This window comes from Macaca fascicularis, chromosome 11, assembly GCF_037993035.2.
Source record: "Macaca fascicularis isolate 582-1 chromosome 11, T2T-MFA8v1.1".
Lineage (NCBI taxonomy): Eukaryota > Metazoa > Chordata > Mammalia > Primates > Cercopithecidae > Macaca > Macaca fascicularis.
In genome coordinates this window covers 70,815,070-70,842,699 of record NC_088385.1, presented here as the reverse complement: position 1 = coordinate 70,842,699, position 27,630 = coordinate 70,815,070, and the positions used below count along the sequence as shown (strand labels likewise).

Below are 27,630 nucleotides of genomic sequence, written 5' to 3'. Positions count from 1 at the left end.
AACGGATAAGTTTTCATGATATTGGATTAGGCACCGGTTTCTTGGACATGACATCAAAAGCACAAGCAACAGATGAAAAAATTAATTAGATTCATCAAAATTGAAGATCCCCTGTCTCTACTAAAATACAAAAAATTAGCCGGGTGTGGTGGCACGTGCCTATTGTCCCAGCTGCTCAGGAGGCTGAGCCACAAGAATCGTTTGAACCCAGGAGTTGAAGGTTGCAGTGAGCCAAGATGGTGCCACTGTACTCCAGCTTGGGCTACAGAGCGAGACTCCATGTGAAAAAAAGAAAAAAAAACATAGACACCATCAAGAGAGTGAAAAGAGAACTCATAGAATGGGAAGAAATTTTTGCAAATCATGTATCTTATTAGGTACTTATATCTAGCATATATAAAGAACTCTTAAAACTCCAAAAAGACAAAGCCTATTTTTAAAATGGGCAATGAATCTGAATAGACATTTCTTCAAAGATGACATACAAATGGTTAATAAGCACATGAGGAGATGCTCAATATCACTGGGAAATACTAATGATAATCAGGGAAATGCAAGTCAAAACCACAATGAGATACCACTTCACACCCACTAGGATGGCTGTAATCAATAAGACAGACAATAGCAAGTGTTGGAGAGGATGTGGAGAAATTGGAGCCCTCATACACTGCCAGTGGGAATGTAAAATGGTAGAGCCACTTTGGAAAACAATCTGGTAGTTCCTCAAAAGTTAAACACAGAGTTACCATATGATTCAGCAAATTTGCTCCTAGATATATATCCAAGAGAAATGAAAACATATCCACCTAAAAATGTGTATACAAATGTTTATAGCAGTATTATTCGTAATAGCTAAAAGGTAGAAACAATCTAAATGTCCACAAACTAATAAATAAAATATGGTATAGCCATATCATTAAATATTATTCAGCCACAAAAAGGAAGAACTGATATATGCCATAACATGGATGAACTTTGAAAACATTATTCTAAGTGAAAGAAGTCACAAAAGACCACATATGATTTCATTGACATGAAATGTTCAGAAGAGACACATCTATAGAGACAAAAAGTAGATTGTGGTTGATGAGGGCTAGGAAGAGGGAAGAAGTTGGGGGTAATGGCTGAGAGGTGCAGGATTTCTTTGTGGGATAATGAAAATATTCTAAAATTGATTGTGGTGATGGATACACAACTCTCAGTATACTGAAAGACAGCTGTAGATTTATAATGGGTGAACTACATAGTATGTGAATTATATCTCCATAATGCTGTTAAAACATAAAAGAGGCAAAATCAAATAGCAAAAGAATGAAAAATAGCATTCAAGTTTTATTTGTGCAATACTGAGATCGATACAATCATTTATTGAAATCTGTGTAGGTTGCAAATACACTAACTACAATATTTTGAATTTGCATATTTTATTGAAGATCAAGAATAAACTGTACTCTTTTAGAAGTGAGAAGAACAGGTTAGAATCTGCCAAAATAGTCTAGGAATGCCTTCCCTCTTATCCCCAGAATAAAACTCTTAAATAATAAATGATTGTCAAAGTCTGCTTATTGGAGATAGAATTTCATTTAGTATTCCTAGGAATATAACTGCTTTGAGATTCTTAAATCTTCATTATCTTTAATTTGCATTTGTATTTTTTCATGTTGCATTTTAAGAGAATATGACTTGAAAAAAAGCATAATACTGGAAATTAGTAATCAATTACTGATAATTACTGACAGGCTGATTTTCAATTTGTACATAAAAGCAGTATGAATCACTTAAAGAGGAAAGAAGTGACTTTAAAGGTACAAAACTCGGTTCTTTCCCTATATTGTTCCAGTGAAGTTCAATCAGTTCAGTTTGATTCAGTTCAACTCACTAATTGGCCATGGATTAAGTGCCAGGGAATATGCTAGGCTCTAGACATATAAAGATTGGAGCATAGTAAATAAACTACCTCCATCCACAAGGAATTTGAACATAAGCTGTCCATTGGCTTGCTGTTAAAATAGTGGAGGGGTCGCAAAGAAAGCAACCTTTGTACAAAGGATGTATCTACCAGGATGTGAACCATTGGATCTGCCTTCACTGACCTGTCTTTAGAACCTATTTAATTCCACCCTTGGATTTAAATTAAATAGGTTGGTTCTTACAACTAACCTATTTAATTCTAATCTTTACCCTCCTATTTCAGAACTATTAAATTTGAAATTTTTATGTAAAGATATTCTAAAATCTTGCTATTTAAAATTTAGTCTGTGGACCAGCAGCAACGGCAGCACCAGGGGCTTGTTAGAAATGCTGGATCTTGGCTGGGCATGGTGGCTCACACCTGTAATCCCAGCACTTCGAGGGGCCAAGGTGGGAGGATTGCTTGAGCCCAGGGATTCAAGACCAGCCTGGGTAACATAGTCAGACACTGTCTCTACAAAAAATTTTAAAAATTAGCCGAGTATGGGGGTGGGTGCTGTGGTCCTAGCTACTCAGGAGGTTGAGATTGGGGGATCACTTGATCCTGGGAGGTAGAGGCTGCAGTAAGCTGAGATTGTACCACTGCACTGTAGCCTGGGAAACAGAGTGGGACCTCGTCTCAAAAAAAAAAAAAAAGAAAGAAACAAAAAAGAAAGAAAGAAAGAAAAGGAAGGGAGGGAGGGAGGGAGGAAGGAAAAAAGGAAGGAAGGAAGGAAGGAAAGAGAGAGAGAGAGAAAGAAAGAAAGAGAAAGAAAGAAAGAAAAAGAAAGAAAGAAAAAGAAAGAAAGAAAGAGAAAGAAAAGAAAAGTAGGGTCCTGAGTCCCACCCCTGACCTATTTCAGAATCTGAAGGTTAAAAAGGATCCACAGGTGATTCATATGCACATTAAAAGTCTGAGAAGCAATGCCCTAAAACAATCATCAAGTAAATGGGCTTGCAACCATGTCTTTTGGGGGTGGTATTTTCCCATCATCAAGTAAATGGGCTTGCAACCATGTCTTTTGGGGGTGCTATTTTCCCAAGCAGAAAAAAGGACTTGATTAAAGACGACTTGATTTAAAAAAATCAGAAAGTAGCTGTGACACCATAATTACAAATGCAACTAAAATACAATTGTGAAATGCAGCAATCAGTCTCATCATTAATACATTTCCAGTGGAATCAGCTGTACTCAAATATAGAGAATGATTCATTTTGGTTAATTTAGAAATTCTAGTCCCAGATGAACAAAGTCCTCTTGTATTCCTCCTGCTTTTCGAAATCTATAATGGTTCTGTGTAGCGGTTTTATACATATCAGAGGGCCTGAAAAATTATTCTATCTTTCAAGAAAGACAGGAAATTTGTGTTAATGAAAACACAGATTTGTAAAGGAAATGACCTCTTTTTTTTAGAGGTACCAGTGTTTAAAAACATCTCACTATTCTGAAAGAAGATAGATTCTACTGGATTATAATGAAACAGATGAGACAAGCTGTTCTATTTTATGAGTATTGATTCCAACGGGACTTAAAAAATTGAAATCTAGAGGAATGAAATCAGGAGGAAAGCCTCCCCCTCTCAGAAAAACCCCCAAATCTCTTAACAACTTAAAAGAGAAAGACAGAGAGAAGGAAAAGACAGAAAAAAAAAAAAAAAAAGAAAAGAAAGCAATCTAATCCCAACCACCAGATTGACTTGGAGCTCTGAAAAATACACACTAAATTTTCATTATTCCAAGACTTAGCTCATGCCTCAAAATTTTAAGTGTAGTTTCTTTGGGGAAATAAATGTGAAGACTACAAAAGCATCAGTGCATGTTTCCACACCCAGTGCAGTCAGTTGGATTCTGCAGGTCTAGGCGCAGCGAGAGATAATTTCATCCTGGTTTCCTCCTAGGCTGGGAGGAGCGTGCATGCAGCTTAGTAACTGATCTAGGAGCCTCCCCAGGTCTTCTGAGCTTTCAGTGCTACAGGAGGCTTCCGTGAAGAGTTTTGATAGAAATTTCCTTCTCTGACCCCTATGATGCTTGTCAGTCTGTAAGATCGCTTAATTGGCCTAGTTTTGTTACTTCTGATAGGCAGCATTTCTACACTCTAGGATTTTCAGGCATCTTGAACTAGAAACAAAATACAGAAAAAAGAAAATTCTTATTCAAGGTCTCCTGAGACAGCAAGGCTAGTCACTGAATCTTTTTTTGTTTTTGTTTTTTTCTAAACTAGAAGCTGAAATGACACGGGATCTGTTAAGATTCAAGATACTTGGTTTAAAAGGTTTAAAGTAATTCTATAGAGCTCATGAATTATTAATGACAATATGAAAAGCCAGCCTCTGCACAAAGAGCTGAGTTATAGCCCAAGTGCATTTAGTGATGAAAATACATAAGAAACCAATACAAGATTTCTTGAAAACAAAGCAATGTTGTTCTGATGGATGAAAAATTCTGAACGGATACATAAAATTATGGATTAAAATTAGGGAAGAAAAGGCTGTTGGAAACAGAAGGGCACATGTACATTTTTAAAATATCTGAAAACCTGTCAAGACAGATTCCAGTAGACATTAGTCTAAATCATCACAGTAGGCTAATTTTCTTAGGCAAAAGGGTTGCAAATAGTATCAAAATGAAGATGAAATCCAAATACAGATGCTCCTCAATTTACAATGGGTTACATCCCAATAAACCTGTTGTTAAGTGGAAAATGTTGTAAATTAAAAATGCACTTAATGCCCCAATAAACTTATTGTAAAGTCGAAAAGTTGCAAGTTGAGCCATTGTAAGTCTAGATGCTCCTCTATTTGCAATGGAGTTACATCCAGATAAATCAATTGTAAAGCTGAAAAACTGTAAGTTGAACCACTGTAAGTTGAGGACCATCTGTATGGAGGACTGTGACAAATGCTGAGAGTTGGCTGAAATAACATGGTGAGTATAATGTGTAATGTTAGGTATAACTGAATCACAGCTGTTCAGGAAGAATACTTTCTATTTTTTGGCATAACTCCATGATATGAGCCCTAGTGGGGTAGAAGTTTGCTCCTAAAACGGGAGTTACCATAGTGGAACTGCATGGGAAACAGGTCTGACATTCATGTTTCAAGAACAGTAGCAGCCAAGGTCGTTTGTCAGGGTTGCCCTGGAGTAACTGGAGGGCAGCCCCAGGCTCCCATGTGACTGCAGAATTCAGCAGTTGTCATGAGAATGGAAAAGAAGGAAGTGTTCTACCTCTTCTACAGAATTATTCTACCTTCATTTCTATAGTCTGGTCTCTGTCTGAGAGCCTTCTGTGATCTCATGTCCTGGGTCTTATCTCTGGGTTGAAATAAGCCTGGCTGTGGTCATTCTAAAGCCATGGATATTGGGTATAGACTCTATCCACTCCTTATTTTGAGCCTTCTTGCAAAATAGTGCAACCTAAGCACAGTGAATTATAACACACCAGAAATAGAAACGTTCAGAGCTTTTACACAGTAGTCAAATGAAGAAAGTGGATTTCTTCTGCATAACTACCTCTTTGACCTTCTCTATTTTCCTAACTGTACAGAATTTCACCCTAGAAACCACAAAAACATTTTGTGAGAGATAGGCATCTTGCAGGACTGAACCAGATGTCTAAATTTCTACAGGCAACTTTTACACACCAGTTTTCATATCTGGGTTCCTGAAGGTCCACAGAGAGCCAGCTAACAATTTAACTCTTCTTGTTGTTTTAACAACTGTAACCAAACATTTAGAAAAAGTTTTGAGTTTTCTCTTGAGCAATGAAAAGATCAAAATGGCACATCTGTGTGACAGGGATGGGTACAAAGTACCAAAAAGGAGTGAGTTGCATATGCCTGAGTCAATGAGCAGGCCAAATTATCACTTGTTGCCTAACACATCTCCCACCCATATACCAATGGACAATCATTTCCTTCAGAGGAGCTGCTACTCATTTTTCCTAGGCTAAAATCTCTATAACCAGCCTGAATCAAATAATGAGAAAGGAGAGAGAATGAGCAAACCAAACCCAATTAAATACAGGCCAGATGGTAAATGCTATGGATAAGATAAAGGGTCAAAGGATTAGGGAGAGTGTTAGGGGAAAGGGTGTTGTCCTTTTATATAGGGCAGTTGAAATGCAACATAAATGAAAAGAAGCAGTCAGTCCTGCAATGCTCTGGAAGAGTGTTCCAGACAAAAAGCACAAAGGCCCCAGGCGAGAAAAAGTTTGGTGGTTCTGAACACAGAAGGCCAATGTACCTGATGTATGGTGACTAAGGGAAAAGTTGCAAGATACGACATTAAATGTAGGTGGGCATCAGTTCATAAAGGGTCTTGGTGAATAGTTTGGATTTTATTCTAAGGACAATGGGAGGTCTTTGGAGAATATGAAATAGGAATTGATAAATCTGATTTATGTTTCTCTCTTTTTTTTTTTTTTTTAGGTGGGGTCTCATTATGTTGTCCAGGCTGGAGTGCGATGGCATGATCTCAGCTCACTGCAACCTCCACCTCCTGGATTCAAGTGATTCTCTTGCCTCAGCCTCCCAACTAGCTGGGATTACAGGCACCTGGTACCATGCCCAGCTAATTTTTTAATTTTTATTAGAGACGGGGTTTCACTATGTTGGCCAGGTTGGTCTTAAACTCCTGTGATTGATGTTTTTCAATATTCTGGCTGCTTGGGAAGAGAATGGATTTTTGGAACATATGAGTGGAAGCTTAGGAAGCTACTGCAATAGTGCAGTCTAAGAATGAAGAGGCTTTATTTAGGAAACTGCAAGTACAGCTAGTGAGAAGCGGCAGGGTTTGGGACATTTACGAGGTAAAGACGACAGGATTTGCTGATGAATTTATATGTGTGGAACAAGAGAACTGGTTTTTAGCGGAAAGTGGCATTATTTTCTGAGGTGTGAAACATGACTAAGAAGAAAGTTGTTATGTGTGTGGAGGATGATGACAGTAGGGCAAATGGATATAAATAGTTGTGTTTTGAGTATTTTACATGTTCAAGATGCCTGTTAGACATCTGGTTAGGGATGCTCAGTAGTGAGTTGATGTACAAATCTGAAGCCCAGGAAGATGATCAAGGTTGGTGGTAAAAATCTAGGAGCCGTCAGATGGTACTTAAGCCATGGAAGCAAGAAATCCTGCCTCAGGTGACTCTCAATATTCAGAAGTGCAGCCAAAAAGGATAAGTGAGCACTGGAGAATGAGAAAAGAGAAAGAACAGCCCATACTGCAGGAGGAAACCAGATCGGTGCAGCTTCCTTTAAGCAAATGCCCCTGGAACCTCCACTGAAAAGAACTTTAAGAGCCAACTACCTCAGTCATCCAACTCATTTCAGTTTTTAAATACCCTATCACAAAGGGATAAACCATGCCTAAATCAGTTTACATGATCACTACAATATCCTAACCATGTAACATGATCTCGCCATAATCTTCCTTTTTTTTTTTTTTTTTTGAGACGGAGTCTCGCTCTGTCGCCCAGGCTGGAGTGCAGTGGCGCGATCTCGGCTCATTGCAAGCTCCGCCTCCCGGGTTCACGCCATTCTCCTGCCTCAGCCTCCCGAGTAGCTGGGACTACAGGCGCCCACAACCGCGCCCGGCTAATTTTTTTTTGTATTTTTAGTAGAGACGGGGTTTCACCGTGGTCTCGATCTCCTGACCTTGTGATCCGCCCGCCTCGGCCTCCCAAAGTGCTGGGATTACAGGCGTGAGCCACCGCGCCCGGCCCATAATCTTCCTAATAGGAGTTCAGGTCTAATGGGGAATACAGTACTACAATGGGACAGGTTTTCATGGATAAATCTTAATACTGTTATATGGGGGAAAAGTCAAACTAAGAAAATTCTGAACCGTGAATAAGCTGGCTTTTTAATTAAACACATGTCCCAAGACACAAAAAAGATAAGGCTAAAAGCTTTAACGTAGCTGATTATTCAGAAAAGATAAAAAAGGATGGCATGAAATATATGATGCAATCTAATTTCAATCTTATTCTGCATAAATGGCCAATAAAACACATGTGACAGATAATCGCTATGAAGAAAACTGGCTGGAGTAGGGGATTATTCCTTGGCAATATTCCATAATAATAATAACAAACATTTATCTTTCACACTCTCAACCAACCTGCAAATGTTTATAGGGAGAAACTGGAGACCATGAAACTGTTCTGCAAGGATGACAAATACTTTATTATTACTGGGCAGGTGCTCTGGGAGAAAGCACTAATAGAATTTTATTGTTGAGGACTGAGTTTCTCTGAATACATTCTGAAGGTGTGGAACTGAACTGGAAGAGGCTACATTATCAGTAATGCAATTCCAAAACCAGTTGCTTTAAGAATTCCATATTTTCAGCGTGCTGAATCTGATTATAGATCAGAGAATCCTAGCATTAAGACTTGTACTCTAATTCTTTTCTCTTAGCAAATCATAATCTTTTGGAACTCTCAGCATTCAATTACAAATATTTGTTGCCTGTATGATTTTTCTTCTGCTTGTAACATATTTTCATTCTTACAGGATAATAAGTTATAGGCTCTTTTGCACTTAATATTGGGATAATAATTATCACAGATATTTTACCTGTTATTTACAAAAACTACAATCTATTTTCCTCTACAATGATACCTTTATTCTCCCAACCAATTAAACTTCCTTTGGCCAATATTTGCAATATACTTATTCTTACAATTCATATTTATTCTTTAGCATGACATAATAAAAGTCCTTATTTGTTGTGAAATTAACACTGTGTTCCACCTCCCACTTGATTCCAAACTAGGAGATTGTTATTTTACAAACTAAAATTTATCTAGGAGTTTCTTCAGAGACAGAGGAGAAGCACTCTCAACAGTCTTCTGTTTAAGTGATACTCCAGGTTAACTAACACTTGCTTCATTTTATAAATCAGGATCGGCAAACTAGACCCTGTGAGCTAAATCCAGCCCAGAGCTTGGTAAGGTAAATAAAGTCTGACTGCGATACAACCACGCCCATTTGCTTACTTATTATTTATAGCTACTTTTGCACTAGAGTTGAATAGTTGTGATACAAACCATATGGGCTCACAAAGCCTAAAATATTTACCCTCTGTCCCCTTACAGAAAAAGTTTATCCACCCTTGTTCTAAAGCATAATGACCAATGCCAATGGCAATGTGTACACACACAGCCAGTAGGTGCTCTCTAATACTCCTCTACATTTCTGCTCCAACAATTCATCTGTATGCCTCCAAGAACAGACTGTGCAATATTTGTGCCATTTATATTTATTATAACTATAATTTAATTAACTATTAAATAAACTGATAAAATAAGTCTAAAAAATTGTTGGAAAGACTCAGGAGTAAAGAAAATTGCTATTAGATGAGGCAAAGGTGTAATAACTGTGCAAGATTGTGAAAACATTGTAAATGTCCAGAATATTTTTTCTTCACCAAAAAACCCTCAAAACTAGAAATTATAAATAATACACAACTAAAGTGATTTGTGTAAAGGAAGATTACTCTGAACTCTGTACAACAGATAAATCATTAAAAGTATATAATGCATAGTAAAAACAAAGAACAAAAAGATAAATCATAATATTAAAAGATCGGCAGGTAAAACTATATTGGTAAGCTTTAGATTAAACATATTTAAGGCATATATTTATCATTTTAGTAATTCCATCCTTTTTATTTTTTAAATATTAAAATATGACATACTTATAGAAAAGTACAAAACATATGTGTTCCTTTTGGGTTTTTTTTGAGACTGACTTTTCTTCTTGTTGCCCAGGCTGGAGTAAATGGCGCGATCTTGGCTCACTGCAACATCCACCTCCCAGGTTCAAGTGATTCTCCTGCCTCAGCCTCCCGAGTAGCTGGGATTACAGGCACCCACCATCATGCCTGGCTAATGTTTTTGTATTTTTAGTAGAGAGAGGGTTTCACCATGTTGGTCAGGCTGGTCTCCAACTTCTGACCTCAGGTGATTTGCCTGCCTTAGCCTCCCGAAGTGCTGGGATTACAGGTGTGAGCCACTGTGGCCAGCTTATGTTCCTTTTAATGTTACTGATATTTCAGAAGTTCTCCAAGTTCCCCCTGCCCAATCACAATTCCTCCCCTTCTCCCGAGACATAATTCAATATCTGGAGTACCCAGAAGTGTCCAATCCTTGTTTGGTATACTACATTCAAATATTTTCAGCTGAAATAAAATAATAGATACTTGGTTAACAATTGAGCCATTTTCTTCATTGAATTACCATCAATATCAATAAACTTTAGAGTTCTGATATCTAATATTTTCAACTTGGACTTGATCAAGAAATTAATTTTTACCTACTAAGTTTATGAAGGAGTCATGTTCAGTGATGGAACTCATCATAATGTTCATTCATTGATCCTAACAAGGCACAATTAAGTATGTAAGATTTACTAAAAATAAATTTCAGTAGACCTCCAAAAACCATTATTTATAAATCATTAGAGATTCTCTACATTGGCAGCAATTTCTCAGAGAGATACAGAGAAAAAGAGAGAGAGACAGACAGAGAAAGAGAGAATGCACTTTAGTAATTCAAACTAATATTGATAGGTAAAGGTTTCTCAAATAGATAAAAATTGGAAATTATTAAATATTTTTAAAACCATCAGATCACCTCTAAATATACAGAAAACACAAATTTGTCTATTAAAGTGTTGAATTATTAAAAGTTTTAGCTGTAGTAGTTAACAAAAGAAGATTCCATTAAATACAGTGTCAATGATATATATGTAAACTGATTAGTCTGAAGTGCTTAAAAACATTTTAAAAATTGTTACTCCCCTTTAGTTTACATCATTAATTTTTACTACAAGAAAGAGTTTTGCTGAACAACGTAAATTATAGCTCAGATGTTGCTGAGTTCCAAATTAGTAGATTTCCAATGTAATAAAATCCAAATTTGAGAGGTTTTAAAATATCCATAGTCTGTTGTAAGGAGGGAAGACTTAACTATAAAATGTAGGAAATCGAAGTCACATCGCCCAAAGACAGCAATTTTAGCATCACTGTTGATGGGTTAAATAGATGTTGTGGTATGCCTAAGTAAGATGTGGCAACACACTTAATGATGTATTCTATTGCAAAGTGCTTAACTTGAACTCATCAGGCCTTTATCTAAAGTTCAACTTGCAAGAATATAGAGGATAAAGAAACAGGATAAATGACATAAGGAGGTAATATACAAATCCAGAAGCTAGGGCATTCTGAGGAACACCTGTCCATGTCTCTTCAACAGAGAATTTTGTTGGATTAGGCTGGGCACGGTGGCTCACGTCTGCAATCCCAGCATTTTGGGAGGCCGAGGCAGGCAGATCACTTGAGGTCAGGAGTTTGAAACCAGCCTGGCCAACATGGTGAAAACCCGTCTCTACTAAAAATACAAAACAATTAGCCAGGCGTGGTGGTCCGCACCTGTAATCCCAGCTACTTGGGAGGATGAGGCAGAAGAACTGCTTTAACCTGGGAGGTGGAGGTTGCACTGAGCCGAGATTGCACCACTGCACTCCAGCCTGGGCAACAGAGCAAGACTCCATCTCTAAATAAATAAATAAATAAATGAATAAATAAAAGAACTTTGCTGGATTAAAAAAAACTTAAGGGACATATCATCCAGACATAGTGTGTAATCCTAAATCAGGTCTTGCCTAGACACATCAGCTGTGAAACATTCCTTGGGGTCACAAATGGAAATGTGGTATGTATTAGATGAGACAAAAATCTACTGAGATGGAAGGATAAAGATTATTGATTTTAAAAAGTAGGTTAGAATGTTCTATGTAAAATATTATTTCATACTGTCCTTCTGGTTTAAAAATGTGAGTATACAGACATAGAGAAAGTCTAGCTTTAACAATGATTACCTTAGGTGGTAAGAATGTGATCACTGGAAGTCCTAGATAGTGGAATCAGAGAAGAGAAAGAAATAACATACAAATTGGGAAAGAAAAAGTCAAATTATCCTTGTTTATAGGTGATATGATCTGAATATCTGGAAAAAGCTAAAGATGCCACTAAAAAAACTATTAGAACTGATAAACAAATTCAGTAAAGTTACAGAATACAAAATCAACATTTCTATATGCCAACAGCACACAATCTGAAAAAGAAATCAAGAAAGTAATCCCATTTATAATAGCTACAAATATAAGAAGATACCTAGGAATAAACTTAACCAAAGAAGTGAAAGATCTCTATAATAAAAACTATAAAACACTGATGCAAGAAATTGAAAATACAAAAAAATGGAAAGATACTCCATGTTCATGGATTGGGAGAATCAGTACTGTTAAAATGTCCAGACTCCCCAAAGTGGTCTATAGGTTCAATGCAATCTCTATGAAAATACCAGTAATACTCTTTACAGAAATAGAATAAATAATCCTGAAGTTTATATTGAACCACAAAAAACCTACAGTAGCCAAAGCCATCCTGAGCAAAAAGAAAAACACTTGAGGAATCACACTACCTAATTTCAATTATATTACAAAGCTATAGTAACCAAAACAGCTATAGTAACAAAAGCTATAGTAACCAAAACTGTACTGGCATAAACATAGACCAGTGAAACAGAATAGAGAACTCAGAAATAAATTCATACATCTACAGCGAACTCATTTTCAACAAAAGTGCCAGGAACATTGATATGGTTTGGCTGTGTCCCCACCCAAATCTCATCTTGAACTGTAGTTCCCATAATCCCCACATGTCATGTGAAGGACCCGGTGGGAGGTAATTGAATTATGGGGACAATTACCCTCATACTATTCTTGTGATACTGAATGAGTTCTCACAAGATCTGATGGTTTTATAAGGGGCTTTTCCTGGCGTGGCACATCTCTTTCATGCTGCCATGTGAAGAAAGACGTGTTTGCCTCCCCTTCCACCATGTTTGTAAGTTTCATGAGGCTTCCCCAGCCATGTGGAACTGTGAGTCAATTAAACCCCTTTCCTTCATAAATTTCCCAGTCTTGGGCAGTTCTTTATAGCAGTGTGATAATGGGCTAACACAAGCTCACACTGGGGAAAGATCTCTTCAATAAATGTTCTGGGAAAGTTGGGTACCCATATGCAGAAGAATGAAACTAGACCTCTATCTCTCACTATACACAGAAATCAAATCAAAATGGATTAAAGACTTAAATCTAAGACTTCAAACTATGAAACTACTACAAGAAAACGTTGGAGAAACTCTCCAGGAAATTGGTCTGGGCAAAGACTTCTTGAGTAACACCCTAGAGGCAGAAGCAAACAATGCAAAAATGAACAAATGGAATCATATCAAGTTAAAAAGCTTCTGTGCAGCAAAAGAAACAATCAACAAAATGAAGAGAGAATCCACAGAATGGGAGAAAATATTTGCAAGCTATCAATCTGACAAGAGATAAATAACCAGAGCATATAAGGAGCTCAAACAACTCAACAGGAAAAAATGTAAAATTTGAATTTAGAATAGGCAAAAGATCTAAATAGAGATATCTCAAAAGATGACATACAAATGGCAAACAGGTATATGAAAAGGTACTCAACATCACTGATCATCAGAGAGATGCAAATCGAAACTACAATGAGAGATCATCTCACCCCAGTTAAAATGGTTTTTATCCAAAAGGCAGGAAAGAACTAATGCTGGTAAGGATGTGGAGAAAAGGGAACTCGTGTACACTGTTGGTGGGAATGTAAATTAGTACAGCCACTGTGGAGAACAGTATGGGAATACCTCAAAAAACTAAAAATAGAGTTATCATATGATCTAGCAATCCTACTGCTAGGTATACACCCAAAATAAAGAAAATCATTACATCAAAGAGATATCTGCATTCCCATGTTTACTGCAGCACTATTCACAATAGTCAAGATTTGGAAGCAACTGAAGAGCCCATCAATAGACTAATGGATAATGAAAATGTGGTACATATACACAGCAGAGTTCTATTCAGCCATGAAAAAGAATGAGATCCTGTCATTTGCAACAACATGCACGGAACTGGGGGACAATATGTTAAGTATTAATTAAAATAAGCCAGGCACAGAAAGACAAACTTCACATGTTCTCACCCATTTGTGAGAGCTAAAAATTAAAACAATTAAACTTACGGAGATAGACAGATGGTAGTAGAGGTGATTGGGAAGTGGGGATAGTTAATAAGTACAAAAATATAGTTAGATAGAATGAATAAGAGCATAACAGCTAGTATTTTTCAGCACAATAGGGTGACTACATTTAAGTGTACAATAAATTACTACACAGTAATTACTACATAGTAATTTGTTGTACAATTAAAAATAACTAAAAGCATATAATTGGAATGTTTGTAACAAAAAGAAATGATAAATACTTGAGGTGATGAATACCCCATTTACCCTGATGTGATTATTACCATAAAAATTAAAAATTAAAATTAAGAAGTGATCATTTTATACTTGCTTGTAGTATTTTCTGTTTTTTTTTTTTGCAATACACATGTACTGCTTCTATAATAATAGTTTCTATGGAAAATTTGTGACTTTTCTGTGGTATCAATAGATCCATTCATAATGGTTCATCACAGAAAATTTGTTAGAAAAAAGACAGATACTGGCATGAGTGGAAGCTAAAGGGAAACTGGGGGTTTACATAAAAAGATCTCAACTTCAATTCTTTGACTCTTTATAATGCTTTGAATTTATCAAGATACATTTACTGCCTTTCATGTCATTTCACAGACAAAATGCTGTGCATTAAAAATGTTGTCTTGACTTTTTCTCACCAGAGGCATTACAGCTCTTCTCATTATTATTAGATAGCTCAGTATAAGATGTACTTTGCTAAATAAACTCAAAATGCATGAAGAATTCTAGATACCTCTGCATAATAATCAATCTGTTTCTTTTTCACCAGGAAGGGTCAAGCTTAATGGTTGTTAGGATCACCACTATATATGCAAATTGGATTCCTACAAAATAAGCAACCATTTTAGAATATACATATTCACACTCTAATTGCCTTAAAAGTGAGTCGAGGAACATAAAAATTACTTTCACTAACAGAGTACTCAATTTCAGTTGAATATACAACAAACCAAGTTCATATCATTTATTTCCAATTTCTTACATTATATTATTTGAGAACTGTTCATGTTTTAAATTTAAGACTGATCTTTCAAAAGTCCAACTTTTTAAAAAATGGAGTATCACTTGGGATATTTAACAGTTACTTATTTAGGTCAGAGTCAATTAGATCTGGAGGTTAAAAATGTATGAGTTTGAAGCCTACCTCTGATTGGCTGCATAACCTTAGGCAAGTTAGCTAGCCTAGCTAAATCTCAGTTTTGTTTTGTTTTTTCAATCTATAAAATGGAGAAAACACTGTTTACCTCAGAGTGTTGTGATGATTAGATATTATGCTGCCTGTTACATAGCAGGCATTCAATAAATATCCATGACAATGATGGTGATGACTCTCATAATCCTGACATGTGATTCCAGTCTGATATATCCCAAAAATATTGACGATGCTCCTTTACATCTCCACACAGATGTCTGATAGGTATCTCAGTTTTCACAGACATAGCAGGACTACTGCTCCCACTTCAGCCTGCTTCTCCCCTGGGGCCCCCATCTCAGTAGATGGCATTATCAGTAACCTAGGAGTCATTTTTCAGGACCTCAACCTAGCAGTCATTTCTATCCTTTTTCACACATGGCAGCAAGTTCCTAGAGCTCTGTCTTCAATCTATTTTGATCCAACCACTTGCATAGGTCTATCACTACCACACCAGTCCAAGCCACCAGTCCACACCAGTCATCTTTAGCCTGGGCAACTGCAAAGACTCTTGCTATAGCTCCCTGTTTTCACTGGTGTCCTCCTGACTCCTTTAGTCTGTTTCTCACTCTGCTGCCAGAGTGAATCTTTAAAATGTAACCCAGGTGATGTCACTTCCCTGCTCAAAAGACCCTTCAATGGCTCCCCATCACATATAGAACAAAATTCAAACCCCTTCCCTACCCAAAAGATGCTAAGTGATAGGACTTCTGCCAATCTCATCTCCTAGCACCTTCCTCCTCACTCGCTCAGCTGCAGCCATTCTGGCCTCCTTTGCTATTCCATGAGTATCTTCAGATGGGAAGACACACCTCTGCTTCTGTACCCTTAGATATGCCAGTCCTTTTGTGTGAGGCATTCCTTTCCCAGATAGCTGCAAGGTATTGCAACTCACTCCTCTGCTCAAGTATCAGGCTTTTCCTGGACACTCCATCAAAAGCACCTCCATAGCTCTGTTTCATTTTTCTGTATGGCACTGTCATAACTTATTTTATATGTGTGTGTATATACATGTACTTTTATGTATATAAATTCATTTCTAGTTTGTCTCCCAATTCATACATAAAGTCAACAAACGTGAAGCCTTCGGTTTTATTCACTGCTGGATTCCCATTGTCAGGAATGGTGCTTAGTACCTTGTAGGTATTAAAGAAACACTTTTCGATACATGGGGAGTTTTTCTGGCATTAAAATTGGTTTGGATTGGCTGGGCCCGGTGGCTCACGACTGTAATCCCAGCACTTTGGGAGGCCAAGGCAGGTGGATCACGAGGTCAGGAGTTCGAGACCAGTCTGACCAACACGGTGAATCCCCATCTCTACTAAAAATACAAAAATTAGCCAGGTGTGGTGGTGAGCGCCTGTAATTCCAGCTACTCAAGGGGCTGAGGCAGGAGAACTGCTTGAACCTGGGAGGTGGAAGTGGCAGTGAGCTGAGATCGTGCCACTGCACTCCAGCCTAGGTGACAGAGCGAGACTCTGTCTCAAAAAAAAAAAAAAAAAAAAAAAAAAATTGGTTTGGATTTGGCCAAGTACTCCAATCACTACCAAAATGAACCCTAAACAAAAAAGCAAGAAAGAAGTTACATAGGATTAGTTCTTTTATATTCCCTATACCTTGGAGAAACCTGACAGATTTAAGTTTGAAAACTGGGGTCATAAAATTCTTTATTTTTACTCAGGAAACCGAGTAAAATCTTTTATTTAGGAAATCTAGGAGGAGTGTAACAGAAAAAGCTCCTTTTGTTTCATCAGGGTGCTGGAAGACGTAAGTATTTAAAGCAACACAAAAAGTTTCTGCATTTAAAATAATCAAGTGATTACTTGAATGAAATATTTTGTAGTAAGTGAAAAGAGAAAATTTTCCCTGGTTTTATTTATTACTACATGGTTCTATATAAACAAATGATGATATTATAGGATAACATTGTTTTGAGACAAAAAGAAAAACATTCACATCAGAGGCTGGGTGAGGTGGCTGGCCAGGCACAGTGGCTCAGGCCTGTAATCCCAGCTCTACTAGAGGCTGAGGCAGGTGGATCACTTGAGTTTAGGAGTTCAACAATGGCCTGGACAACACAGCAAAAGCCCATCTCTACTAAAAATACAAAAATTAGCCAGTGTGGTAGCACGCGCCTGTAGTCCCAGCTACTCAGGAAGTTGAGGCAAAAGAATCGCTTGAACCCAGGAGGCAGAGGTTGAAGTAAGCTGAGATAGTGCCACTGCACTAAAGCCCAGGTGACAGAGTGAGACTCTGTCTCAAAAAAAAAAAGAGGCACATCAGAGTGTTAATAAGCTAAAAAATAATTCCTTCCCTCAGCAATTCTTTTATAGAAATCCCAAACTGTGGCTAAATGGTTTGGCACAGCTAAATACATGGAACTTAAATTCACCAGAAAAATGAAGCTGTTTTAACCTACGGTATGTTTAAATTATGACGGCTAATTATTTTATTGTAAAATAAAATATTTTACAATAAAACTGTTGAATCCAATTAATATGAAGCAGTATATGAATAAAATTCCAGCAGGTAACCCTCTGAACCTCTATGACTTTATCTGTGCCGTTTTTATGGCACTTAATCACTTGTTATCTTTTATTTGCAGGTAGTGGCATTTTTAGACGTGGGATTTTTGTGTTTCATCTTTGCAGCCTCCTATAGTGTTAGCACAATGACTGGACTACTCAATACATGTTTTCTGAATGAAAGGATGAATGAATAATATGGCGGGTTAAAGTTGGGGAATAACGGCAGTAAACACTGCATACATACAATGAATATGTATTTGGAGAGCTCTAAATAAACCTAATTACTGCTTTTTTATATCATATCCTACGAGAGAATGTACAGAGACTTAGATACATCTGTAAATGTCATTTATGTGCACTCTATTTTGCATCCCAGTAATGACCACAACTGTAATAAAGTAATCATCCATGTAGTCATTTCTTAAGTCTGTCTTCTTCACTTTAAATCCTAGAGGGTAAGGGCTGCATATGGCTTCTGAGAGCTTCAGCGTCTCACAATAGTGGGGGCCCAATAAATACATTTTGAAATAATGAATGCAGTTAGGGCTGCACCACTACATAACTTGCAAATGACTGGGCCCCGTTTTAGCTGAGTTTACCAGGCTTCTCACAGCTTCACAGAATCTAACCATTTATTTTTCATTGGTTTTAGGATGCACACTTTTTCACATGCATCTTACAGATGATAGTGTCTTCGTATTATGGATAATTTAAATAAAAGCATTTTTTTCTTTCTGAGTATTATGTAAAATAGCAGTCTTAAGAAATGATAGTATTTTCCAATCAATGAAATATGGTTATTGTTAATTTCATTTTAATATGGAAAGACAAAAACTTCAAGTACTCACATCAATTAAATCAGAAAGATCATGAATATAATACTTGAAAACTGAGGCATTGGTGGCTTCAAGTGTTAGGAGATATTCGTTCCGTGCCTTAATTGATTTTAGCTTATTTTCCGAATATTTTGCTTGTCTCTGGAATGAAGAAGATCCAGGCAGTGGGAAAGAACGCAAAGTCATTTTTAATCAAGACAGAGAAACATACATGAATTTTTATTAACCTTAACAATTTATTCCACATATACAAATGACCCTCAAAGTCCTTTGCCAAAAGTACATTTTGAATCTGATTTAAATAGCAAACTAAAATCACCCAGCTATGGGGAATAATAACAATGTATTTGGGCTTCAGGCCCATTTGCAATGAAATCTCCTTGTTAATATTCAAGTTCTCCACACTGTGTATTGAATACTTGGCATTCACCACTAAATGATGTCCAGCTGTTATTACATGATTTTTACATTTCTTAAACATTTCTCATTCCCATGGGAGGAAATGCATGTCATTTCACAATAATTTACAATGTGTGGATATCAGCTATTGCATCAGTGTTCTTAGTATTGTCTCCTCAAATGAAGGCAGAGGAGTTCTGCCATCTCTTTTCACTTACTTTTTCTTTCATTTTTTCAATTTTCTTTACAGAGCTTCGCCGTTGATGTCTCTCCTCTAGTCGAATATGGAAGACTGGATCACCAGATCTTCCAATTTGCTTTTCCTCTTGTTTTTCAGCCTCTTTCAGCTTGCTCTCTGCACTGATGCTCTCTGCATGATACATATGGTATGTTTTCATCACCTGTGGAAAAGTGACCCAAATCGTTACAAGATGTCTGTCTGTAATTGAGAGAGTGAATGGGAACCATTTATAGGACATATACCATATACATGCCACCTTCCAAATGGCAGAGGGGAAAGTCAAACTGTTAGTAAAATAAGTGAATTATGGACTACTGCTTCTACATAAAGCACACAGAAATATGCAAATTCATCTGCCAGGAAAAGGCACTGAGGGGGCAGGATTTGATGAAAAAATGATTTACGGAGTCTTATGCATACTTTTCAATGTACCTGAAAAGTTCTCTTTAGCTTAAAAGTATTTCTGTAAAATCTCCTCTACATTATTAATTTGCAGAATAAACCATTTATTCATGGATCAATTTCAGCCCAACCCAAACCCAAATTCACACAGTCTTTATTAAAGGAATTTTATTGCATGAAATCTATTTGTCAAAGTAAAAAATGGAAATATTAAGGTTCATACATAGTTTTAGTTGAAAAAACATTGTTTTTCTGACCACAAAGTAATACTTTATGTTCATTGTAGAAAACATTTATTTTCTTAAACAAACAAAAACAAAACAAACAAACAAAAAAATAGGCCGGGCGTACTGGCTCATGTCTGTAATCCTGGCACTTTGGGAGGCCGAGGCAGACAGATCACTTGAGGTCAGGAGTTTGAGACTAGCCTGGCCAACATGGTGAAATCCTGTATCTACTAAAAATACAAAACATTAGCCAACTGTGGTGGCACACCTGTAATCCAGCTACTCGAGAGGCTGAGGCAGGAGAATCGCTTGAACCTGGGAGGAGGAGGTTGGAGTGAGCTGAGATTGTGCCACTGTACTCCAGCCTGGTTGACAAAGTGAGACTCCATCTCAAATAATAATAATAATAATAATAATAATAATAATAATGAAAATAAAAAGCAATCAAAGATAATCACTGACAAGATTTTAGTATAAAGCCTTCCAGCCTTTTCTCTATGACAACACACACACACACACACACACACACACATACACACACATTTCTTCCTTTAAAAATGCCATAGATGGCTGGCTACTGTAGTGAGGGGATGTCAGTTAAAATTAAGGGCAGGGCATGGTGGCTTCACGCTTGTAATACCAGCACATTTTGCGAGGCCAAGGTGGGAGGACTGGTTGAGCCTAACTAAGAGTTTGAGACCCGCCCGAGCAACACAGCGGGACCCTGTGTCTACAAAAATAAAAAAATTAGCTGGTCCTGGTGGCGTGCACCTGTAGAGCCAGCTACTTGGGAGGCTGGGGTGAGGGGACTGCTTGAGCCCAGGAGATGGAGGTGGCAGTGAGCTGAGATTGTGCCACTGCACTTCAGCCTGGGTGACAGAGTGAGACCTTGCCTCAAACAAAATAAACAAAATAAATAAATAAATAAATAATGCCATATATGATTTCTCTCTTTAAAAAACTGAGACCATCCTATATTTATAATTTTTAGATTACAATGTCCTTTGTCATTTATATATCAGCACATTTTCCTATATCATTAAATATTCTTCTAAACATAATTTTCAGTGCTACATAGTATTTTTCTATATGACTGTGCCATAACTTAACTTCCCATTGTCAAAAATTTAAGGATATTTAAACTATTTGCTTTATAAAGTTGTGTTAAAAACCTTTGCTGTATATCTAATTTCTTCTCTTAGAAATGATATATGTAATTTGAATTTTAATAAATTTAGGAATATATAGAATATAAAAATTTCATAATGTACTAAAACTTATAGAATGAATCCTCAATTATTACACATTTTGGCTATATTATTGTTACAAAAAAGTCTGTGTACAAAATTGTGTCACATTTCTTAGGACAAATTTTTAGAAATAGAATTGCAGGGTTAGAGAATATGCACATTTTTGAGACTTAGTAATATATTGCCAATTATAAACACGGCTAATTAAAACTGGTCTATAGTGGTATCTCTGAAAGTATTTCAGACAATATAGGTGCTTAATAAATATTTTCTCAATTAATAAACAAGCTATTCATTATTTTTCTAATAGTATCTGTAAGTCTGTATGTAATCTCTGTATTCTTAGGTACAGGAGAATAACAGTCACAGATTTCAGAGTCACAGATTTTACCTGAAAATCATAATTTTTCCAATATAATTTCAATATGCTTTCAGATGTCAGACATCTGGGTGAATTTGAAAACCTGTGTATTTTGAGCACAATTATACTCCTTAAAAGAAACAACACATGTAAGGTGTGATGACTCCAATGCAAAGGATGTGTCGAGGAGCACACCCGAACTCGGCACCCAATGCTAAGCATTTGTGGCGGTACTTTCTTATAAATGATGTCAAATTCTCATCCCCAGAAGACAGACTTCATTTCATGTGCAAATAACCACACGTTACTCAGAGCCAATTTTATAACTAAGGTTTAAGAAGTTGAGAATAATGCAATGTTTTCAAGTAATGAATTTGATTTTTCTCATTTCAAGAGATGAATTTTCAAATGGTTTGAGACCGGAAGCATCACTGGAATAAATATATTTATTTAGGTTAATCCATTTGAAATTGCTCCTTCTGTAAGTTATTAAAAAGGTGGAAAATCAGTACTTTCTTATGGTTCAACTTAACATATGTTCTCTAGATGACTATTTTGAAGAGTAAAACGCGGGGTTAACAAAGAACCTTTACTTATTTTCATAAAATCTGATGATAGCTTTCCTTAAAAATGTAAGCTAGTAAATCAGGTCAAAGGCATTACAGAGCCAGAACAAAGTTAGGGCTAAACTATAAAGCACTGGCAGCTTTTTCTGAGCCATGTGTAATTGGAAAGTTGTCTGTTTTTAATAATTATTGAACCTGTCTAGGAGAAGCTTGGTTGGCCACTCTAGTTTAAAAGAAAAATAAAATAGCAGTAGGAAGCAGCTGAGCAGCTGGGAAATGAAAAGGGAGTCACCCTGCAGCTGGGCAAACAGCAAAAGGTCAACGAATCTACACACACCTTGCATTTCTTTCTAGGCTTGGCTCTGTTACTCCCTGCCTGAAGCAAACCCACACACTATTATATTTGGGTCTTGGTTCCAGTTACATCTTAAAATGACAGGGTGTACACACACACACACACACACACACACGAGTTGCTCAGCTGTCTGTATTCTTGCTAATAGGAAGGAGGAAATGAGAACATGTGACTCTCATCACACGTGGCCACCCCGAGAATCTGAGAAATATTTCTTTTAAATATATTATCGCAAAGAAAAAACCTGAACTTCTGACTCTTGCTTGACTTGGACACTGAGGACTAGTATAAACAGGTAGTTTGCACAAAATAATCCTTAGTATAAGAGACAAGATACTGCGCTGACTGCCAGCAGGGTGTTCCTTATTGACTAGTATGGGTTAAAAGGAAAACATTTGAGTCTGACCTAACTCTGAAGAGAAAAGAGTGTATTTCATCATAATGTGGTTCAGCACAATAGCTCAGGATTCTCTACCTAGTTCAGTGGTAATTTCCGGAAAGCAAATTTCTTTTTTGAGTTTTCCAATTTGATTTAGGGTTTCCACTATTCACTAAAATGTTAACAATGAATGAATTTTAAAAGTTGGGGAGATAAATGCTAAAAGCTTTTCGAGAACTCTAATTGCAGATAATGAATGCGAGTACAAACTGCATTATTTAAAATGTAAGCTGTTGACAGAAGTCAAATGTATTTTGTATTTAAAATAACAGACAGTTCTCTTTCTTTTTCAGAGAAGTAAAGGAAAGCTTTTATTTTTTACAGGTGCATTTTGAATACATACTGCAAAGAAAATAACAGCTTCTCCAACAGCTTAATGCAAACACAAGCCTTTGCATACCAAATGACCTGACAGGCATATAGCCATGTAAATGTACTCCCATAGCATATTTTCCTGTTTGAATTCTTCTCTACTAAAACTTCATGCATAATTCTCCGTTCAATACACCTAATTTATCTTTCTTGCTCCATTTTTCCTCAATGGCTGAAAAAACAGTCAAGTAGAAAATGACCCACATCATGAATTTCCTTAGGAGATTGGGATATCCTATATGATAACTTGCACAGAAGTTAATATTTTTTTTCTTACTGACACACCCATATTATGTATCTGACACTACTCATATAGTTTAAGTCAAAATAATAAAAATACCTGTAGCAAATTTAATACTTTGTGTTAAGAAATCACTATATATCTGAAAACTGTATGTGTTGGAGAAGATCAATAGATTAATGCTATAGTTTCTATTTTTTGACTACTGGTTCGAAAGTTAGAAGACATGGATCCCAGGAATGGATCTATAATTACTATGTGTGCAGAAATTATTTAATGCCTCTGATTACTTTACAAGGTCATCATGGATGCCAAATTGTGTGTCCCTATGTGTGTGTGTTTTTAAATTTAAATTTTATTGAGTATTTACTATAAATATCTATGTACACAATACATACAGTATCATTAATATAGATATGTACATATATATGTATAATTTACTTTAGCAAGCATTATATAATGCTTACTATGTGCTAGACATAGTATTTTCAACATTTTACAAATAACATATTTAATCCTTCTAGGAACTCTTATGAGGTAGGTACCTTTATTCTTCCCTTTATGCTGATGACAAAACTGAGGCATAGAGAGGTTATGTAACTTGTCCCAGGTCACACAGCTGGTAGAGCAATGGTGGGAACCCAGACAGCCTGGCTTCAGATGAGGTGTTTTGGACTGCTATGCCATAACCTTTGGAAAGTCTAAAGTGTCGTACAACTGAAAGGCCTCTTTATCTAAGGGATACAGTCACTCTTAGTTCTATGTAGGAATGGAGGAAAAGAGGGGATGAAGATATTTATGTATTCAACATGCACTTGGTGCTTACCACCCATAACCCACTGATGGGTGTAAAAAGAAATATTTGGTTTCCATCTTCTAAAAGTTTAAAATTTTGGAGACTAAAAAATGGGCTTTTGATGTTCTGATGGGCACAGATGAAGGGAGGGCATCCAGGCTGGAAAGATGGTACAAGCAAAGTTCTAATAAGGCGGGGATGCGGGAAAGTGCACAGGTGAGGTGGGCATGAGCAGACCAAGATGGCAGAGAAGGGGTCCAGGGAAGAACTTGGAAAGTAGATGGTTGGGTAACAAGCTGAAGGATAAGATTAGATAAGTTGGCATGGGCCAGAGAGTCTTGAAATCCCCCACTAAGAAGGGCATAATGTATTCTATAGGTGTTGGTGAATCCACAGTGTTGCAGACAGTATGGTCAAAGCAGTGTCTTAGTAATAATGTGGTAGAGATATGCAGGATGGCTTGGGGTGACTTCATTTAGTATGGAGGAAGAGGGAATGGACAATAAGAAAAAGAATCCACGATGACAGTTATAGGGCCTTTTCCCTGTTACCATGCTCTTCGACCTTTTCTTAAACTTGACTTGATTCCCTCTACCATGGAGTTCAGTGCTCTCAGATTGGTCCCAACACCCATCCAAGCAGCAATTTGTGTACCACTCTGAATCAGTCACTTACGGCTCCCTCCCCAGAATTTATACGTTCTTGCCTCTGCAGCTTCTCCCAAGCAAGTCCCTGAGCTGCCGTCCCCCAGCACCTCCTCCTTTTGACATTTGACCCATTCTCCATGGCAAGCTTAAATCTCACCTATGGCTAAGTGTTCCCTGGCTTCTCAGCCAAAGGGATCTTATTCTTTGGACTGCCAAGACAAGTATTGTCTTTCAAGACAGCTCTTCATTCAGACTCTTCAGCACACAGCACTTTAGCTATATGTCACAGATCTCTGTGTACCACCCAGATTGTGGACTGTCCTGTAAGAATGGCAAGGGTACCAGTCATGTTTATGTACCTTCAGATTCTTAAAACTGTCTCATATACAGTATGAGTAAAATAGGTGACAATCAAATGAAGGATAAGAACCCATTTTATAGTAAGCTTGCCCATCCATTTATTCACTTAACAAATATTTATTAAACATCTACAATGTGCCTGGCATTGTTCTTTTCTATTCCAGGCTTCCAAAATAGCACTAGCAATAAATACCTGGGATTGGACTAATGGAATGACAGATAGTTCTAAGTCATTTGTGAAATATGGTTAGTGTTGGAATTTATGGCCTCTCAGAAAAGAAATGATGTGGTGGTTTAGCAGGGAAGGGAGACGAAAAACAGTATGTTAGGGACAATATTTCCTAACTCTATACAGCCTGCTGCTTCACTAAATCCATTAATCACTAAAAGCTCTTCTGAGAAACTATATTCTTTGGGTTTCTTATCAACCACCCAAGATAAAGATCTATTTTCTACAATCAATACATAAGAGGACTCTAACCGTAGCTGAATTTCTGCAAGTGCCAGACTAACCAAACCACTGGGGTAGTACCACAGCCTTGGAAGCCCAAGCCCATTGTTCCCCAGGAAACTCTCAGGTGCGTCGGGAAAGCAGGGCCACCAGGGCCACCTTCAGCTGAACCCCAGGAACCTAACACACCCACAGTACCTCCCTCCAGATTATAGCCTCTCCTTGGGCAAGCTGTCTCTCCGGTGGCTGGAGACAGTGGTAGTGGGCAGGAATTCCCTCAAAAAGGGCACTCAGGACACTGTGTGTCATGATCTTTACATCTGCAATCTCCAGTCTTCTTGCTCTTTAGTATACCCGGCCAAACCTGCTGATGAACACAGACTCTGGAACCAGGAAGACCTGGAATTGAGTTCCGGTGTCACCATTTCTTAAGTGGGCAAGTTTCCTAATGTCCCTGAGCTCCAGTTCCTCCAAGGTAAAATGGGGATGAAATGACAGAATGTAAGCACACAGTACAGTGGGTAGTTATGATTCCTGACAGTGTCTAAGGTATGATGTAGAAGTAACAGTGCAAGCTTCATAGGCAGGCTCTAAGCAGAGAGGTGCAGGCCACTGTCTCCCAAAGCAGCAGAGAACTGAAGTACAATAAAAGCAGACCAACAGATGCCTTTTTGCTATTTCCTGTTGAGAACTGGGCTAGCCCAAACCTCATAAAAACTGAAATAATGTTATCAGTGAGGATGGTCTTGGAGGCGACTGCAAAGACACTTACATGTTTATAAAACACTCCTGAATTCACACTTTGGAAATGCTTTTGGCCTATCTACACACACCTCTTATAATTAGCGCCTTTTTCAATGTACGGTGACAGTTACTCTAAAATCAGGCAGACATTAGCCCAGGTTTCAGGGTGCAATGTATACTGATTTTATGTATTCATCCACCAAACAGCTACTGAGTGTCTGAATACCAGGCACTGTGCTAGGCCTTCAGACTAGAGATGAAAGACATAATCTCTCCCCAGTAGGGATGACACAAACTCCAGCCTGCTCTTACTGCACTACAAACAGGAAGTGGATATATGCAGAGATGGGATGGGGCAGTTGCTGGACTTCAGGGAAGGCTGAGTGGGAATTAGGTAGAGAAAAGTTCCCAGGCTGCTTTGTAATCAGCTTATATTTAAGTCCGGAAGCCCATTAGGGAGAGAAAAAATGGATAATATATTTCATTTACATAAAGGATGTAAAGGCATGAGAAGCCAGCCCTTAACATACACCTACAATGGATGCCTCTGTCAGTTCCCATCCCATCCCCACCTCCCACTTAAGGCCTGCAAGTGACACTAGAAAGTTTTTTTTTTTCTTGTTCCCAGCATCAGGGCTGAAAGAGTTGCTGCTCACTGAGGTCACAAGTAGTCAGCAGGACTGTTATAATGATAAACTTTCACAAACCCACCTTCTCTCCCTGGGTTAATATGGCTCTTCATAAATCAGTGAAAGCAAAGTTTACAAAACTTCAATTATACTTGCAAAGTAGTATTTACAGGACAATTCACTTTGAGAAGTAGCATACTCATGGTTAAGAGCTCAGACTCATGAGACAGACTGCCTGGGTTCAAATCCTGCCCCTGCCCTTACTTGCTGTGAGGTCTTTGACAAATAACCTAACCTTTCTGTGCTTCAATTTCCTTACTATAAAATCAGAATTACAATATTACTCACTGCCTAAGGTGGTGGGGAGGATAAAATGTGTTAACACATACGAAGAGCACAGAAGAAAGAGGCTGACATATAAGTGCACAGTAAATGTCAGCTATTGATATTTGAAAAGAATGCCATTAAATAATTCATTTTAATAACAGGTAATAATTTTTCTATGATTGGAG

The 27,630-nt window shown here is 37.4% G+C and overlaps 1 protein-coding gene across 5 annotated transcripts in view; it reads right to left on the bottom strand.

The window, feature by feature from the left end:
- The window catches only part of SRGAP1 (SLIT-ROBO Rho GTPase activating protein 1), a 306,426-nt gene that overhangs the window by 81,347 nt on the left and 197,449 nt on the right, over positions 1-27,630 (bottom strand). For all 5 annotated transcript variants that reach the window (XR_012420434.1, XM_065524524.2, XM_065524525.2 and 2 more), the window contains 2 exons: positions 19,256-19,438; positions 18,651-18,779 (listed from right to left, as the gene is read on the bottom strand). Coding sequence is in view for 4 of the 5 variants with exons in the window: in XM_065524524.2 (XP_065380596.1) it covers positions 18,651-18,779; positions 19,256-19,438 (312 nt within the window). In the remaining variant the exon portion in view is untranslated. The remainder of the gene's footprint in view (positions 1-18,650; positions 18,780-19,255; positions 19,439-27,630) is intronic.